This window comes from Ambystoma mexicanum, chromosome 11 (assembly GCF_040938575.1).
Source record: "Ambystoma mexicanum isolate Mex_15411 chromosome 11, UKY_AmexF1_1, whole genome shotgun sequence".
NCBI lineage: Eukaryota > Metazoa > Chordata > Amphibia > Caudata > Ambystomatidae > Ambystoma > Ambystoma mexicanum.
In genome coordinates, this window is record NC_090934.1 from 411,072,676 (window position 1) to 411,090,531 (window position 17,856).

At 47.4% G+C, this 17,856-nt stretch overlaps 1 protein-coding gene across 9 annotated transcripts in view; it reads right to left on the reverse strand.

Annotated features, from left to right (window-relative positions):
- ATG13 (autophagy related 13) overlaps positions 1-17,856 on the reverse strand; it is a 1,946,514-nt gene that overhangs the window by 174,315 nt on the left and 1,754,343 nt on the right. For 6 of the 9 annotated variants that reach the window (XM_069623214.1, XM_069623210.1, XM_069623216.1 and 3 more), the window contains one exon: positions 600-794. In XM_069623214.1, the coding sequence (XP_069479315.1) occupies positions 600-794 (195 nt within the window). The remainder of the gene's footprint in view (positions 1-599; positions 795-17,856) is intronic. The other 3 variants (XM_069623211.1, XM_069623215.1, XM_069623218.1) reach the window with 1 other exon arrangement.

The window sequence follows — 17,856 nt, forward strand, 5'->3', positions numbered from 1 at the left end:
ACTCATCTCTATGTCAGCCAGTTTTCATCCCTCTCATCTCTACCAGGATATAACATTTGTATATGCAAGCTCAACAAACAGTCAATCTTAAGCCCTTTCTTTGTTCCACTTCCACTGAGTTCAATGATTACCTCTGCTTCATTAACTGAATGTCCACTTATCTACCTTATTTCAGCTTTGTGGACTTCACCTCTCTATCGCAGCTCTGCCTGTAGTGATCTCTCCCCCTTTTCTCCATCTGACCCCCTGTTTGACCCACACAGCAACCAGGCAAGTACCCGTGTCACTCTGTGACGAGTGGGCTGCGTCCGTTTTTTTCTCCCTTCTCACCCAGCCCCCATCTGTCACTTTTCACCTCCCCTCTGTCCTATTCCCCCCTAGTCTTGACATTAACATCAAAGCACCCCCTGCTACCTTTACCTCCATTTTATTACAGCATCCATTGCAGTCAGTGTTCACCCTGCTCCAATTCCCAATTCACCAGACAGCCTTCAATCACCTCTGCTTTTCCTCCCTTTGTTATCAATGCACAAATACTGCTATTCTTGTACCATCTCCATATAAGGTTAGTGGGATTCAAACATATTTGGGGCATGTACCGGCATTTGTGCATCTGCACAGAGGGACAGAACCGGTTTTGTACTGTCTGGTCTGACTGCTCGTACCAGGTCCTCGGCCATCGACTGCGCTCCAATGTCAACCGAGAGGCTGCTCAGCTGTGGAGGGTTCTGAAACTCACGGTAAAATGTCCCCACATCCATGGGGAAGATGTCATCTTTAGAAAATGCAGGCCTCTGCAAAGACACAAATAATAGGATTACTGTGACACAGCGGCATTTTGTGAAAGGGTAAAAGAGTAGCCTATGGCTGTTACACAGTCATGATTTGAACACAAATTGCCACACAAACAATGAACACAGAATGCTTGCCTTTGTAGCACATTGGAACATGGATGTTTCAAATGCACACTACACAGTCAATATACAGAGCTAAAAGAGAGAGAAAAGGGGTTACAATTTAGAACATAAATCCACAGAGACAAGATACGTTTAGGCTTACAGTACTAGTCACAAGGACTCCTTACACAGCCAGAAAAGGCAGAGACACACGGTATACAGTGTTTATAACAAAATTAAAATAGTGACACACTTTTTCAGTGAAACATAAATAACGACAAAAATGTCAAATTTTTAATAAAAATGTATGTAGGGGTGGGGTAAGGGATTCAAAAGGGTGGGGGGGCTTGGTAGAGAGATCAGGGGGCTTGGGGAACCCAAAATAAAAAATGTGAAGTTTTTTCGTTATTTTAGAGTCAATGAAAAAGTTTGTCACTATTTTTCTTGTCATTATAAAGACATGTAACCAAGACACACATGTAGCAATATGTGACACAGTAGCAAAGCATTTGAATAACATAGTGTGAGTTAAGACTTCACAAATGCAGTTAAAATCAGGAGCACCACACAAGATCAATATAAATGAAGCAGGTAGTGGCCAGTGTGGTAAGGCAAAATCAGGAAATGGACAAAGTGGCATTTTGTTTTAGGTATTTCTTTTATCTGAACACCAAAAACATAAGCTGTCCCCAAGCTTTTTGGCACTACTCTTCATGAAAGAAAAAGTCTAAAACAGCGCTCTACAGGATGTCCTAGAAAATATTCAAAGTCTGCCGTCCAGAAATCTGTCCTAACCTCATTACTTTCCCTACAACCAGGGCTTTAAGTGGGCCAGGGCCTGCCGGGGCTGTGCCCCAGCAGGCTCTGAAATTTCGTTTTGAGGCGGGGCCCTGCAAAGGGCCCACTAATCCCCCTGGCAGCCCCGGCCACTACACAAAAAGGCATTTTTTTCTACAGCCTGAAGCTCTCGCTCGTGTGCGAGAGCTTCAGGCTTCAGAAAAAAATGTCTTTCAGCCATAATGGTGGCGCCGCACCTGCGAGGCATCCCTTTAATCAAGTGATGCACGTCGGCCGGCGCCATCATTATGGAGAAAACGTGAGGCTGCTGGAAGCAGAGGCCTTGCTTTCTAAATACTGAAGCTCCCGCGGATTCGCGGGAGTTTTAGTCTTTAGGAAAAAGGCCTCTGCTTCCAGTGGCCTCACCCTTTCAGCCTTAATAGTGACGCTGCCCCTCCCAGCTGGCGAGGGGCAGCACCACCATTAAGGCTGAATAGGCGAGGCGCTGTCCCCTGCCAGGCAAGCCTATAGAAAATAAATGCAGAGATTAGCACCCTCTCTCCCATAGGGGAGACGGTGTTAATCTCTACAAAAGGCTGCCTGGCAGGGGTGCCAGTAGCCCATTGAGCCGGGGCCCGTCAAGGGGGCGTGGCCTAACAGGCCACCAAGACCCCCGCTGTTGGGCCACGCCCCCTCGATGAGCTCCGGCTCGATTTGTAGTGCCACTTAAGGCACTGCCTACCACTATAAACAGAACCGGTACAATAAGGTTCTTTGCCTAAACAAAGGAATGATGGCTGGCTTCTAACCCTGCCCTAATGTCTCTATTCTAAATAAATAAAGAAACAAACAAACTATAAAGGGTTCTTGCCCCATTGCACAGTTCAATCTCGGGCTGAGTACCGGTCTTGGGTTAATCTATTTTCTCCCTGCCTTACTAAGGTTCTTGTCCCAGACTCTGGTCTTCTACCAGGCGTGGGAATCCCCCCTCGCTCCAAGGTCCATAGCAGGTCCTCTCCTTGGGCCCCCCACCAAGGGCTCTTGTGGTATTTGCATCCATTAATTACCTCCTGGTTTTTACCTCTCCCTGGGGTCTTCCGGTTTCACGCCCCATCTTGTGGTATATAGTATCTAGCATTGGAGTCTGGTTCCTGGAACTTCGCCTTTGGGTGTGGCTGCTATTACTCCGACTTGGAGTTTGGTTTCTGTCACCATGCCTTGGGGTCTCATTGGGCGTTTCCTCCCTCCTCCCGGGTCCCTGGAGCGACCATGTACCTTCCGTCTTCTTGCGGTGCACCTCCACGCTGGCCACGGCGGCAGACCCTTAGCTCTATAGCCAACCCAGGGGAGGGGGAATCTTGCTATAAAACCAAACCTGACTAGAAGTGGAGTGGGTTGTTTGAGCATGTTTTTGGCGGACAGCGATGGGCATTTGCAAGCTATTACAAGGACTGTGAAGGAAGAGGATGTTGCTGGAGGATAGAGGAGGAGAAGAAGAGAAAACCAGCAGAAGGGAGAGGATGTGGCTGTGAGAAGTTGGAAGAGGAGGTGACACTTAGACGAGGCCATGCAGAAATGGAGGCAGTGGTAATAGCAAGTGGTTGTGAAACATTGGCAAAGGAGGGTTACATCTGGAGGATGTAAAGGATTGGAAAAGTTGGCATTAGGCAGTTGTTGGGAGAAGGTTTGGAGGAGGTGGAAGAAAAAAAGAGGACACAATAACTTGCTGCTGGTATTAACAGGATGAGAGGCAAGTAAGTTGGAGGGTCATGAATGCTCAGGCATGTGAATCACCAAGTAAAAACAGGAATGGGAACTACGTCAAGACTAGGGAGGGAATCTGCAATGGTGTTGTGTAGCCAGATGAAATGGAATGAGGAACATATTGTGCGAGATCGCCCAGTTCCACAGCCTTGGAGAGAATGGGAGAGTGGGTTCCTCCTTGCTTCCTGATGTAGAACATGGCGGTTGTTTTGTCTGTGAAGATGCGAACCACCTTGCCCTGTAGCTGGGATCTGAATGACTTGTGGGCCCAGAACAGCATTCAGGGCTACAACACAATGATGTGAAGTAACTTGTCCTCCAGCTGCCAGAGGCCTCTAGCATGGAATGTTCCTGTGTGCACTCCCCAACCTTCCAGGGAGGCATTGATTGTCACTGTGGCCTGATGCACTGGTGGGTGAAAGGGAGCGCCCTGTGTGAGGTGTTGTCGATGTCCCCGCCAATGCAGAGTTCAACGGAATGCTTGGTTGAGCTTGTTTGTCGTTCCAGGAGCCTGTTATCCTGCTTCCACCAAGTCGCTAGACATTGCAGTGTGAGCCGAGGAACAGAGCGTTCTGAGATGGCGATATGCATTACTTTGGAAAGTTGATGGAGAATGCCGGGGAAGTCAGGCATCGGATGGTCTCTTCGGTGTACTGCAGGGCAAGCGGCCAGGCGGAGCGTATTAGCCAGTTGCCTAGGTAGGGTTAAACGTAAATGCCTGTGCATCAGAGATTGGCAGCCACCGCAGCAAGGCATTTTTTGAAGACTTTTGGATCAGGTTATAGGGCGAAGGCCTGAGCTTTGAACTGGTAATGAGTCCCTGCACTACGAAACCAAGGAAACGTGTGTGCTTGCGATGTATGGGGATGTGGAAGTAGGAATTCCCCAAGTCCAGAGAGGAGAGAAAGTCATGCGTAATATTTGCGATTTTAGCACCTTCAGTGGCCTGAGGTTGCGGATGGGTCTCCACCCACCAGACTTCTTTTCCACCAGGAAGCATGTGGAGTACACTCCGAAGCCGCAGAGATGCGATGGCACGGCTTCTATAGCCCCCTTTTCTAACAGGGACCGAACTTCTTGTAAAAGGAGAGGCAGATGTTGTTCCTTTTTCTTTATTGTTGGAATGGAAGTGCATTTGCCCATAAATTCGAGGGTGTGACCCGATTGAAACATTTTGAGCACCCACTTGTCAGTGGAGATGTTGTGCCATTGATAGGCAAACTGTGACAACCAGCCTCCCACCGGGGTGCTGAAGTGGGGGCCGAGTTCCTGACGAGGGTCAGGCTTGCTTAGGAATTTGTGTGCGGAAAGAGGATCTGCGTCGTCGTGTACCTCTGTATACCTGCCACCTCCCCTGGTACGCCTCCTGCAGGGTGGTGCAAGATGGTTGGCGGTATGACAGCCGCTAATCCCTGGAGGTTCTGGACAATCTGCCCGTCCCAGATTGAAAAGGTTCCCTTCGCTGCTGCAGGGTCCCCACGGAGCAGTCAGTGTCTGTCTTGATTACCTGAAGGATCTCGTCGACCTTTTTACCAAAGAGTTCTACTCCATCAAAGGGCAGGTCTACGACTTTAGACTGCACCTCTGGGCAGACGTTGGTGGCCGTCTACCACGGATATGGGTTGTTTGACCTAAAAAACGTGACCTACTGCACATTTTACCTAATTTTTTTTAACCTAATTTCTTTTACCTACTGTGGAGGGAGACCACCTCCACTCCCCTAATGCAGGGGGAGACCCCCCGGTCCCTCTCGACTTTCCCCCCACCTCAACATATTCCCTTACCCCACCCCACAACTATTGTTTAATTAAAGTGTACCATTTGACCTACCGAATTAGGTCACAAAGATGCGGTCAGCCATCCCTGTCGCCTCAGCACAGCCCCATTCCCCATTTCGCAGGAACCAGTGTCCGCTATGTCTAGGACTACGGTGATGGCGTGATCAGACGCAGCCTCCTCTTCGTGTAGTAAGGCAAGCACCTCATGCTTTTTGTCATTCTACAGGAAATCTAGGATGGGGCCCATCTTATACCACAATTCCCAGTCATATCGGAAAAGAATCATACAAAGGGTACAATTGTCAATGGACAAGTACCGACCCTCTAAGCATTTGTAATATGTAACAAACAAAAACCAAACAATCCCTTCCCTGTGAACAACTGCTTATAGACAATTTATAGACAAAGGCAGTGTGAATATATTTAATTTATTTTCTTGTTTTTAGCCAACATCATTGTAAAAAATGTATACAAAAAACGACAATTGTTGGTTGAACAAACATTAAAATCTAGTTTATAAAAAAGCACCACACCAACCAGTGACCTTATATCTCAAAACATTTGTGTCATACCCTTTCATCCCCATTCAAACCGATATCATTCATACCTGTGCAAATAACCGCAATCTCTGTTATGTGTTCTGAGAAGAGAACAACCAGTCTATCCCAATAGACCTCTGGACGCTTAATGACGTTTGTCGTCTCATAAAGTGCATCAGTGTGTATTGTAAAGGTGGTATATATTAACAGATTTCTTTAAATATCTATAATTACCACAATACTATTATATGAACCCAAGTAGAGCCCAACTCCTAGAAGGAGTGGGACCTCTGATCGTGTCGACTCGAGTTTCGGGCAACTAGTTGGGAAAACTATTTCCAACTAGCGCATCTCATCAGGACATAAATATATAAAAATACATTCTTAAAAATAACCAAGTTGGTGTGTGATCAATTTAATTTCTCGGATGTTCAACTGTGTTGGTTCTTGTGTCTTTGATATTCCAGCCTTTCAGTTGACAAAATGAGTTGCAAAGAAGGAGAGGAGAAAAAACAGAAAAACAAAAACATATGTTTCAATCACTCTCTAACACAGATCATAATCTTATTGTACACCACTAAAAACTTAAAAACCATCACCCTATCCCTTGCCTATTCCATGCCCCAACCATCTTGAGGCATCATCTAAATTTAATTAGATTACCAGTAAAGCAGAAAAGCAAAGAAATTGATTTCTTATATGTTTAGGAAGGGTTGTATTGCTATCCACTGCCCACCCAGCTAGGAGTCCCCCAATCGCCACATTGCACCAAGAGCCACAGGAGAGGCACATTAGGAAACTTAAATATCTTCCCTCCAAGTGTATTATATCTCTACAAAAGGCCTAGTTGTCATTTCTCAAACCATTTACATCCAAAAAGTTACCTTTCTGATGTTTTGTCATTTTAACGCTGTCTGCTTGTGAATTATTCTGACCTATAGCCTACAATATCTTACCCAAAAAGATGTAGTGGTTGAGCGATAGTTTGCCAGCCTGGTTCACTGTAGCGTGCAAAGGTTTCAAAAGCGTTATACCAGTTTGGATCCCCCAAAAACAGAGCTGGTCTTGTTGATTCCAACCAACTGTGTCTCCCTTCGTTATGCCAATGAGCTCCTATGTAGGAGACTCCATGGTATCTAAAAAGATATAAGGGTCAGTTGTGACTACTGTACATAGGTGAATCCTACTGCAGTACGCATATTTGTTTGTTACCTCCATTGCGCGGATCGATTTGTGCACGTTTGTTGTAATTGTTTCCGAAAAAACGCATTAGCAATCTCTAGACAAGGTTCCCTGTAGACAATCAGGATAACCACACAATCATTTGGAGGGATCTTGTGTACGGAGTCGGGAAACATCCCCTGCTTGTCACAGAGTGTGCCACCCCCATTGGCAGCCAGCAGCCCCGGGAGGCGGCAATCCAGGGAGCCAGCAGACCGGTTGCTGGCCCCCGGGAAAGCTCACCCCCGGAACCCACACAGCAACCAGGCAAGTACCCGTGTCACTCTGCGACGAGTGGGCTGCGTCCCACGCCAAGCCGCCGCACTGAGCCAGGTCAGCAGGCGGTTGCCCGCAAACTGGTTGCTGCCCCCGAAAGATCGAAGGCTCACATGCAGCGTCAGTGGACCTCGCACTGCAGGGGCCAAGAGAAAGCAGGCAGTGTCCTTACCAATCTGTTCCCTCAGTCTCTCTTCAGGTCGAGCCTGGAATCAAGACGTAACCTCCATTAGCCGCAGGAAAGAATTGGAAAAGAATAGCTAAGGAATTGGCAGCTTTGATAGTGGTGGCAGCCATGGTAATCACCCGTTTTCCATCCAGTTGCTTCCCCTCCTTGACCGGGGGGGGGGGCAAGAAGCCTGGAGAAGAAGGGTTGGCCGATCTCTTCCTTGCTGTAGCTGAGACAAAAGAGTCAGGGGATGGTTGAGCACGAAGAATTGGGTGCGAAATCCAGAACTTTGTATTTCTCTTCTAGGCAATCCTTTTTTGGAGGAGCGGAGGATGGATTTTTCATGACCAGAAAACCATCCTCCCAGATTTGAAGTATAGGGATGGCCATGACCAATTTTTCACGTCTTTGAAACAGGAAACACTCTTTCCCCTGTTCCTACGGAACCAGGTCAGACAGCTTCACTGCATGTGTTAATAGTGAGTGTGTAGAGACTGGAGGGGGGTATCTGTACTTCTGTTCTCTATATGGTTGGGACAGAGGCACAGAGCACCCCAGCCAATGTTCTCCATTTGGTAGCAATGGCCAGGCAACCAAGACTTAAGCTCTCAGGAGGCCATGCAGGCTGGAGTACAGCGAGTTCCTAAGCACCCACAAAGGAATGTCCACACACTGTTTGGGGATAACACAGCTTCTTTATATAAAATAAAGTTCAGTAAAATATATACATATAAATAATAATACACTCCGTACAGTGGCAGTTCTAATAATGGCAAAATAGATATACTCTGTGGTACCACACAATATTTAGGTTCATTAATGATACACCAACTGCTGACAGTTCTTAAAAAGCATAGCAATCATAAGCAAGGTGTAACTTCATAGATCAAGGAAGAAAGGCAGGTTAGTTTCAGAACATAGGCAGTATACTTTCAGTAGACTTAAAAAGTGATACTGTGTGAGGATCCCCCACCTGGGTAACCTGTAAAGGAATAGTCAAGGTTTACTTTATCTCGTCTATTACAACCCATTTCAAATAAGTTCAATAATGTTCTGCTTTTCTTTGTATAGGTTCCAAAACCCCAAAGTCCCCGAGATACCGCAGGAGAACAGGATCGACAACGAATCTGGGACCCCTGGATGATTCCTGAGGCTGGAAGATGCTCTTCCTCGTCACATTACAATTGGTGCCTTGGCAGGCGAGTGGTGACGTTATTTTGGCTGTACTCGAAGGGACCCCTGAAGGTTGGAACCCTTTGCAAGAAAGAGTGGCTGGGATGTCAAGGCCAAGAGAAAAGGAGGAACCAGACAATGTCGGAATGGCCACACTTTCGGTCTTCGTGGTGGTCTGCGTTGGCAGGTCGTTACTCCCGTTGTGGATGTCACCCGAAGGTGAAACTTGCGGTGAACTCCAAAAAGACCTGGCTGAAGAAGATAACACCCATGGGGACCTCGGATGCCTTTCGGTGGCGATGAGTGCAGTGGCAGATTTAGGTGTCAGGATTTCACAATTTACCGACTTGGACTCAAACCCTGGACTGGACTACGGACCCTCACCAAGGCTGGACCCTCGGGACATCTTCGGTTTTCGGTAGCAGGAAACCCACCGGTGGACCGTCCTCTGCACACAGCGAACTGGAATCTTAGTCAGTGGGAAAAAGTGGTCAGCTGTCATGGCAACAATGTCCCTTGAAGGTTTCTCAAGATATTTGGAACTTTCTCAGTTATGGGTGTTGAGCAGCACTATGCCAGGGTACCCACTCTCCTGGGCGGAAGACAGCAATCTAGCTTCTACCAGTCACAAACACTCCTCCAGACCCTGGGCGACACAACTGGACTTCTTCGTATCAAGATATCCAAACACTCCTCTCCTGGACCCCTTCTCCGGATGGCAGGCACACAGGACTGGCTTCCAGGGTACTTCTGATGAAGAGTAGCAGGTGCACAATGATCCCTCGTAGCTTGGAAAGAGGTCGCCTATTCAGGTCCTCTCTTGGATTAGTCCTTGGAAAAACAGTAGCTTACGGATTACTTGAAGAAAATGCAGCAGCAGACTTCTTCCTTCAGCTGGGCTCCAGGGAACAGCTTCTTCTTGCTTCCACTTCAGCTTCTGAACACATTGGTGAGTGAGAGGTCCCGAGTTATACACATATGTTCCACATTCACTCAGGTTGAGCCAGGCTTAGCCAGCCAATCGTTCACAAGTGCACCCATGAAGGCAGGCTGCCAATCAGATTCACAGGCATTCAGGTCATTGACCCAAATCAGACACCCACAACACAGAATGTGGATTGGGGTAAGCAGTCAGCCTTTCAGAACACTACACTGCATTCACTCCAGTTTCAGTCAGGGCTGGCCCAGGCATTGTGTCACAAAATCAAAACCAGACACCCACAACACAGAATGAGTTGACTTCAGACTCCATTCATACAGGTGCCACCCCAAGGGTGTACCCACAACACACAGCCCCCTGGGAAGGCTCCAGTTAGTCTGACAGGAGGCAGCCCCAGAGCCATATAATGTCTTTCCAACCAACCGCCAGTCAGAGAGCAAGGGACAGAGTCAGGGCTTGTCAGGACTTTGAGAAACAAGGTGTAAAGGCAATAGAAACCAAGAGGCTACAGTGGCCATCCTGCCTTTCACCCGGAATACATTAATTCCTGTTTCAGGGTCTGTATGTCCCAAAAATGGAGGACACTCAGAGCCACTGTCAAGTCAGCCTGTAGCTGCCACCAGCCCATACCCTGCTTTGTGGGCAACCCACAGGCACCCAAAAACACATATGGGTTTACCCCCACCCATGACTGACATAAGAGTATCCCATGGGTGTTGATCACCGAAAGGAGAAATGAAGAGCTGCACTGCCAGAGGTCCAGGATGGGCCTCAGAGGCAGAAACCATACAGAAAATACACACAGAGAAGTGGTAGGACAAGGACTAGGAGGCCCGGTCCCTCCAAAAGGCATTTCCAGCAGCACAGCGTGAAGAGAACCTATTTAGTCCAGTGGAGAATCTTGGGAAGGCAGGTCAGGGGTTTCTCCATCTGCTGGTGCAAAGTTCTCATACTCATCTGTAGTATGTGTATCTGGGGATGTGTCAGTGGCTAGACCGGTGTCTGTGTCCATCAGAGTAGTTACTGGTACTGAGAACAACAGAGGTGTTGATATAGGAGGCCGAGGTTGCAGGATTACATCATCACCTGAGGCAACGCTGGAGGACTCCTATTAAGGGTGCACTGAGGGGCTGAAAGGAGGTAGCAGCTGCTGCAGTTCTGTGATTCAAGTCTGTAAAGTTGATAAGATATCCAATGACAGATCTCTGGTTGCCGCTGGTGTCCCCAAGGGAACCATAGGCATAGCAGTGGGTGGAACAAGTGTTGGCAAAGCAGTATGTGGAACGGATGGTGGCACTGGCTGATGAGGTGCCAGTAGAATTTGGTCAGTTTCTCTTTCCACCTCCTCCTGTTTTTGTATTTATCTAATATTTATAGAGCGCTTTACACCAATGCACTGATACACCAATGAGGACAGAACGGTACCTTACAATGAAGATAAAATAGAAAACACAGCTGAGACCTGAATTTTCATTAACCTTCTTAACCAGTAAAGAGAAGAACTCAAAGAGACCCGAAAAGTAGAATAGAGAGAAAAAGAATGAATAGAGAGAGGGAGAGCATTCCAGTGTAAGGGCGCAATAAGAGAAAAAGAGCGAAAATGAGACTGCGCACAGGCAGGGTGAGGAACAACTAGAAAGGAATGGGAAGAAGAGCAGAGTGAACAAGAAGGAGTAGACAATGAGATAGCAAGAGAAATATGGGGTGCAAGGCCATGGAGGGATTTAAAAACTAAAGCACAGAAAATTCTATTTGAAACAGTGATAGAAAGAAAGCCATCCCCTGATCGAACAGAGAGGATGAAATAGAGTCAAGAGGAGCAAGGAGAAATAGAACACGAATAGAGGCATTGAATGCAGATTCCAGAGGGGCTAGACAACATAAAGGGAGTCCAAAGAAGGTAGAAGAACAGTAGAAGAGCTGGGAAAAGATTAAGGCAGACATCAGGAGTTGAGTGGCCTTGAAAAGGCATGAAAGAACAAACTTTGCGAATATTGTGCACATGGTTTCGACAGGAACGGGTAGATAAAGAGATGTGATGGCTGAAGGAGAGATTTGAGTCTAAATAAAGACCCATATTATGGGCCATAGAAGAAGTAGGTAACTGAGCTGGGAGAAATGATATGAATGGGGGGGGAAGGAGGGGTGGACGAAAAGAAAATAACCTCAGTTTTAGCAGCACTGAGTACCAAGGAGTGGTGCGTCATTCAAGAATTAATAACAAGGAGACGGGCGCTGAAGTTATTGTGAATATCATCGGTGAAGTGTCACCAGGGTAGAAGTGGTGGGATATCCCAAAAGAAGAAATGACACTGGTGAGTGAAGAGGTACAGAGAGAAAACAGGAAGGGACTAAGGACAGAGCCTTGAGAAAAACCATAGGTAAGCGGACATGTTTTGGAAGAAGCCCCGGCCCAAGAGACTGAAAAAGTCCTCTGTGACAGGTATGACTCAAATCAAGATAAAGAAAAGGCAGAAAAAGAAGGAGAGGGCAGACAATAGAAGCGTGTGACCATCAGTGTCGAAAGCTGCAGAAAGATCCAGAAGAATGAGAAGAGAGGAGTGTTTAGCGTGACGTGCAGAGTGTAGGGAGTCCAGAACCGAGATAAGAGCAGTCTCTGTGGAATAGCCAGGATAAAAGCCAGACTGAAAACAAGGAAGAATGGAGTTATGAGAGCAAAAAGTGAAAACCCAAGAGTAAGGAATACATTAAAGATACAGCAACAGTTAAATGGGGCGGACATTAGAAGCAGAGGATATATCAGCAGAAGGTTTCTTTAAGATGAGGATGATCATAGCTTGCTTATATGAGGATGGAAAGATTGAATTGGATAGACAGGAGTTAAATAGAATTGTAAGGTAGGGACGAGAAAAGGATAGACTTTAGAGATAAGTGTGGAAAATAAAGCTTCCAGAGGCTCTTCGTCCGACATGCTCCCTCTTCCTACAGCATCTAGATGGGTGGGTAGCTCAGTGGCCAAAGGCACCCGGATGAAAAGTAGTTTGCCTTTGTGGGCTGTGGTAAAAAGGAGAGCGCTGGAGGCATCCATTTCTCCACCCTTGCCTCTCTTGGAAATGAAGCAAGTACAGGAGCTTGCGAAATTTTTAACAGTGTCGTAGATGCTGGCCTGGGAGGCAACGCAACCATGGAAAAGATAGTAGTAATCGTTGATTGAAGTCATTAACAAGCAGCTCGTGGACTGTGCAGTTGTCAATGAGATGGTAGTTTCAGGCTTACAGACAGCTGACAGAGTTGTCAACAGGGTAGTGGACGGTATTGCCGTTGACAAAGAAGGTGGCGTCGACGACGATTTGTGTTTCAACGGAGTGCGGCTCATCTCGACGTCATTGACGATCGTCTTTTCTCAGAAGAATGCCAAGACGATGATTTAGTCGTGGACGTTGACTTGGCTGTAGGAGTAGTAGTCTTCGACAGGGCTGTCGATGAAATGGATGAATTAGACGGCGCTCTGGCAGCCGCTGCTGTCATAGACGGGGGCGAGAGGGTAGTCGAGGTGTGAGACCTATGTCCTCTTTTAGGTTTCTTCCCCAGGGAAGTGTCCTCTTTTGATCTCGTTCCTCTTTTCAGGGGGAGTCTTTTCCACAGATCTGTTGACACTGTCAGAGGTGTGACTTTGGACCGAAGCCGAGTCAGAGGCCCCGTCACCTTCTTCCAGCCAAGTGACTAACCTTCGACTACGATCTTTCGTGTTTTAGACGAAAACGCCTTGCAAATGGAGCAGTTGTCCACATTGTGATCATGGTATTTATAATGCCGGTGACCAACAAAACGTTCTTTACGTGACACTTGGAACAGGCCTTAACAGGTTTTCCTTGCTGGCATCTGCCATGACCGTGTGGGGAAGATCTCAGGGAAGAAGGCCTCGCAAGGCAAGAAGATCAGTTGATGGTCCAAATCTTCACCAGCAACAGATCCCCGCTACCGGCAGTCACAAAGGTGATGAATGATTAAGGAACGATGGAAAAAGAATTCTAAAAAAAATAGTACAAAATTCGATATTTCGAGGAGCGAAACAACGAGGACTCCCAACGCGTGAACGTGGGGTAAAAATCTGAAGATGGTCACCAAGGGTGGAGCTAAGGAAAACTAATGCCATTGGCTGGGGCAGTATAACCCAAAATGAAAGCAATATGCTATATACGTGACAAGCAATTTAAGCTTTAAAGCTAAACTGCTTTAATATTACCGATGATTCCCAGCCTGACGACGGGGAATATTCATGAGCATGGGAATCCATGAAATATCCCATGCTGGAGAAATGTTAGTGCCAAGTTCAGATCCCAAGCCAGGACTAGGAAATGGACTGGTGGGAAAATATTTGTCAGTCCCTTGAGGAACTGAATTACAATAGGTATTTTAAAATAAGTACCTTGTTCTGAAATGTGCTTAAAGGTGGATAACGCTGCTAGGTAACTCTTGTTGTTATCACCTGCAGCCTTTGGTAGGCGAAGTGCAGCAAAAACAAAAGAAAAGCACTGCAGGTTTATTGGAATTGAAAGGATCAATATCTTTAGCTCTACACCAGCTGCAAAACATGTTTCAAGGGCAGCGGTATAGCGCCTCTGTTGCTCGTCTTCTGGCCGAAAGCAACACCTCCGTCAAGTCTTCCAGGAGATCGCAATCTTCAGAAACCAGGAGTGAAGGTTCAGAATTCTGATTTCTGGGTGAAGAAGACAGCCCCCCTACTTGCAAGAGTAGGTCCAATATCTGGGGAAGACAAAATGGAGGGCCGACAGACATATCTGGAAGGTCCAGGGCCACGTTCTCCTGGCCCAATCCGGAGCAATCAGGATCATGGACTTCCCGAACTCCGTCAACCTCCTGATGACATGAGGAATAAGGGGACTGGTGTTAACATGTACAGGAGTGGAGATTCCCCATCCACTACGAACGCGTCTGCCGAGCTCCCCTCTGAGGAAATTCCCTGGAGCAGACCAAGGCGCATTTCCTGTTGATACTGGACACAGACAGATTCACTTGAGGGGTTACCCAAAGGGCAAAGATCTCTAGAAGGACTTCCTGAGCTAACTCCCAATTGTGGGAGACTGTGCTCTGCCTAACCAGAGCGTCCGACGTCGAGTTCTCTTCCCTGGCTAGGTGAACAGCAGATAGAGAGATTCCGTTTTGCAGAGCCCAAAAACTAGTTGAATTGCCTCCCTGCACAGTGGTAGTACCATATGGCTCCTCTCTTGTTGGTGTAGCACATGGCCACTGCCTTGTCCATCATTATCAAGATGTTCTTCCCCTGTATGGAAGGTAAAAAAGCCATCAGCGCTAGTCCGATTACCCTCCACTCTAAAAGGCTTATATGTAGTCTGGATTCCTATGGGGACCAAAGACGACTGATCATAAGCTCCTCACCCCGTAAGTCCAGAATCTGGAACTACCATTATCTCCAGCCAGGGTTGCCAAAAGTGATCTCCTCACAGGCACACTACTGGAGATCCTGTGCAGCCTTGCTTGGAACCTGAAGAAGTTCCGTCATCCTGCCTGAAAATTGTGACTATTGGGTCGAGAGGGCCCACTGGATGGACCTCGTCATTAGGCAGGCTTCCGGCACCAGGAAAATGCAGGATGCCATGAGGCTCAGCAACCTCAAAGTCGAATGCCAGAAAATGATGGGCATTCTGAAATCTCATTACCATCTGCAAGATATGTTGAGCACTCAACTTGGGAGGCAAAGCCTTCCCTGGGAAAGTGTCCAGGACTGCTCCAATGAATTGCAGCTTTTGGGAAGGTGTCATCCAGCACTTCTTGAAGTTGAAGAAGCAGCCCTGTTTGTGGAGAGAGTGGCAGGTGCTGTTGAGATGTTCCAGAACCTGTTCTGGAGAGCAGGCTCTGATCAGCCAGTCATCTGGGTAGAGCAAGATGTGAATCCCTCCTCTCCTTAGATTTGCTGCCACCACCACCATCAACTTGGTGAAGACACTCTGGGCGGAGGTCAGCCTGAAAGACAGTACCCGAAACCAATAGTGAGAACTGACAATTGCGAACCTCAGGTACTCTGTGCTTGGGATGTATAGGCACATGAGAGTAAGCATCCTGAAGATCGAGCGACACCATCCAATCGTAGAGCTGAAGGGCATGGAGAATCTGTGAAAGAGTGACCATCTTGAACCTGTCCTTCCTTACGAACTTGCTCAAGCGTCTCCGGTCCAAGATGGGTCACAGTCTTCCATCTTTCTTGGGAACCAGAAAATAGGTGCATTACCGACCTTCATATTGCTCCGCTACAGGTATCCTTTCCACTGCACCTTTTTCTAGCAGGGAGAGAACCTCCTGCAGAATGAGCAGATCTGATTCCCGAAGAGATCGCTTGCTCGGGGAACAATCCGGGGGGCCTTTTTGGAAATGGGAGACTGTACCCTTGGGTCACTGTTTGAATTGACCAAGCATCTAAAGTAATGTAATGCCATTATTTTAGATGCTGTGTCAACCTGCCTCGCACCAGAGTCCTGTGTGCAAAGCACTTAGAGAGGTTTTGGGGCTATGACAGAGGGCAGTGAGAAGGTGGTTGCCTGTGCAGCCCTTCCCCCATGGCCTCTAGGGGTATGTGAGAACATCTTTTGTCCTCTTTGCGTAGCCTAGCCTCTACCTCTTTGTCCAAAAGAAGAGTAGAATTAAAAAGAACGCCCTCTCCAAACTTATAAAGGCGGATGCTGCTGCTGTTGTGGCTGCCAGATGGCCGGTCCCAAAGTTTTCACAGCTGCTTTAGAAGCCTGAAGCTTCTCTAAACTGTCATCAGCTTTTGATCCAAAAAGGTTGGCCCCATCAAAAGGCATGTCCAAAAGTCTTCACTTGACGTCAGGAGCAAATCCAGACTTGCGCAGCCATGCAAACCTCCTGATGACTGCATTTGAGCCAATAGAATGACCAACGCAGTCTGATGCATTAGGCCTGGAGTGATTGGCATGCTGCCTCCTTGCCATCACTAATGATGATGTTAAAACCATCACTCATCTCTACAATGAACAGGAATGTTACCCACTGCCTGGGAAATTACATTCCACAGAGTGAAAGTATATTTTGCCAAGGGGTAAGATACATTAATGGCCTTGAGGGCCATGCTTCCATCAGAAAACACCCTTTTGGCTAACATCAAATATCTTTGTCATCCCTATCAGGGGGGATTGTTAAGCAGATGCCCTTGAAGTGGAAGTAGCTGCCTGTACCACCAATCCTTTTGGAATATTTCACCAAACTTTCAGGATCAATGGATGAGGCTCTGTATTTCCTCATCAACTCCTTATTCACAGCGGGAGTGGTGTCCGGCTTTTACCAGTTCAGTGTTCTTGAGAGCTTAATGAAAAGGCAGCACTGGTTCTTTTGGAGGGCATTTATGTCATGATGCCTACCCCCGGGGATCCAGACCAAGTCCAGCAACCCCGGAAGCAGGCATCAAGTTACCCCAAGCAAACCAAACAACCCCCGCTAGGGGCTATATGGGTGCAGTCCTGGCGCCATAGGCGCCAGGCTCATAGATTAAAACTTACCTGATGCAGACCATGCTGCAAACTTACCTGATGCAGACCATGCTGCAAGAGCTCTGAGCCAAACGAGGCTTGGAAGGGACTATTTTACCTAGGGACTATTTTTTTACTCGGGTGGGGCTGGGGAGGAATACTTACTTGGAACTACTTTGGAGGCTATTTAAACCACGGCCAAAGAGCAGCACATGCTTCGTGTTATTCTGCATCCAGCAGCGTAACGTTCACCGTGCCTGCAAGCCTGCATCCAGTCTTCTGCCACGCCTGCCTCAAGTTTGGAGCTCCTAGAAAAAGGGAGAAAGAAGGAGAAAAGGTTAGAACAAGAACAATACCTTTGATCCTTACCTGAATTCCGGATCCATTGCGCCTTTGAGTTGGAAGAAAGAAGTTATTTTATGCGCGTCGCCTCGTCTGCTGCAGCGCCGCGCTGAACTCACCGGCCTTCGCAGCATCTCACATTTCACTGCATCCTCCTGCATGTTACCACCGCACTCCGGCACCTAAGGAGAAGACAAGAACAGCAAGGTGAGCCAAGGGAATACACAGAGGAATACCCCCCATAGACTTACCTGATTTTACCACCAGGGGTACTATTCTTCTTCATGGGTCGGCGCAGCTTCCACTGCATCCTAGCCGAACCCGGCCCCTAAGGGGAAACAAAAGGACAGCAAGGTGAAACAAGTGACTAACAAGGGGCACCCCCCTCACCACAAAAGACTTACCTAATTTTATCGCCGGAGGCATTATTCCCCAAGACTTCATACTTTCTCTCAGCGCCTGAATAAGGGAGAAAGCAACAGGTTACATATGGACAT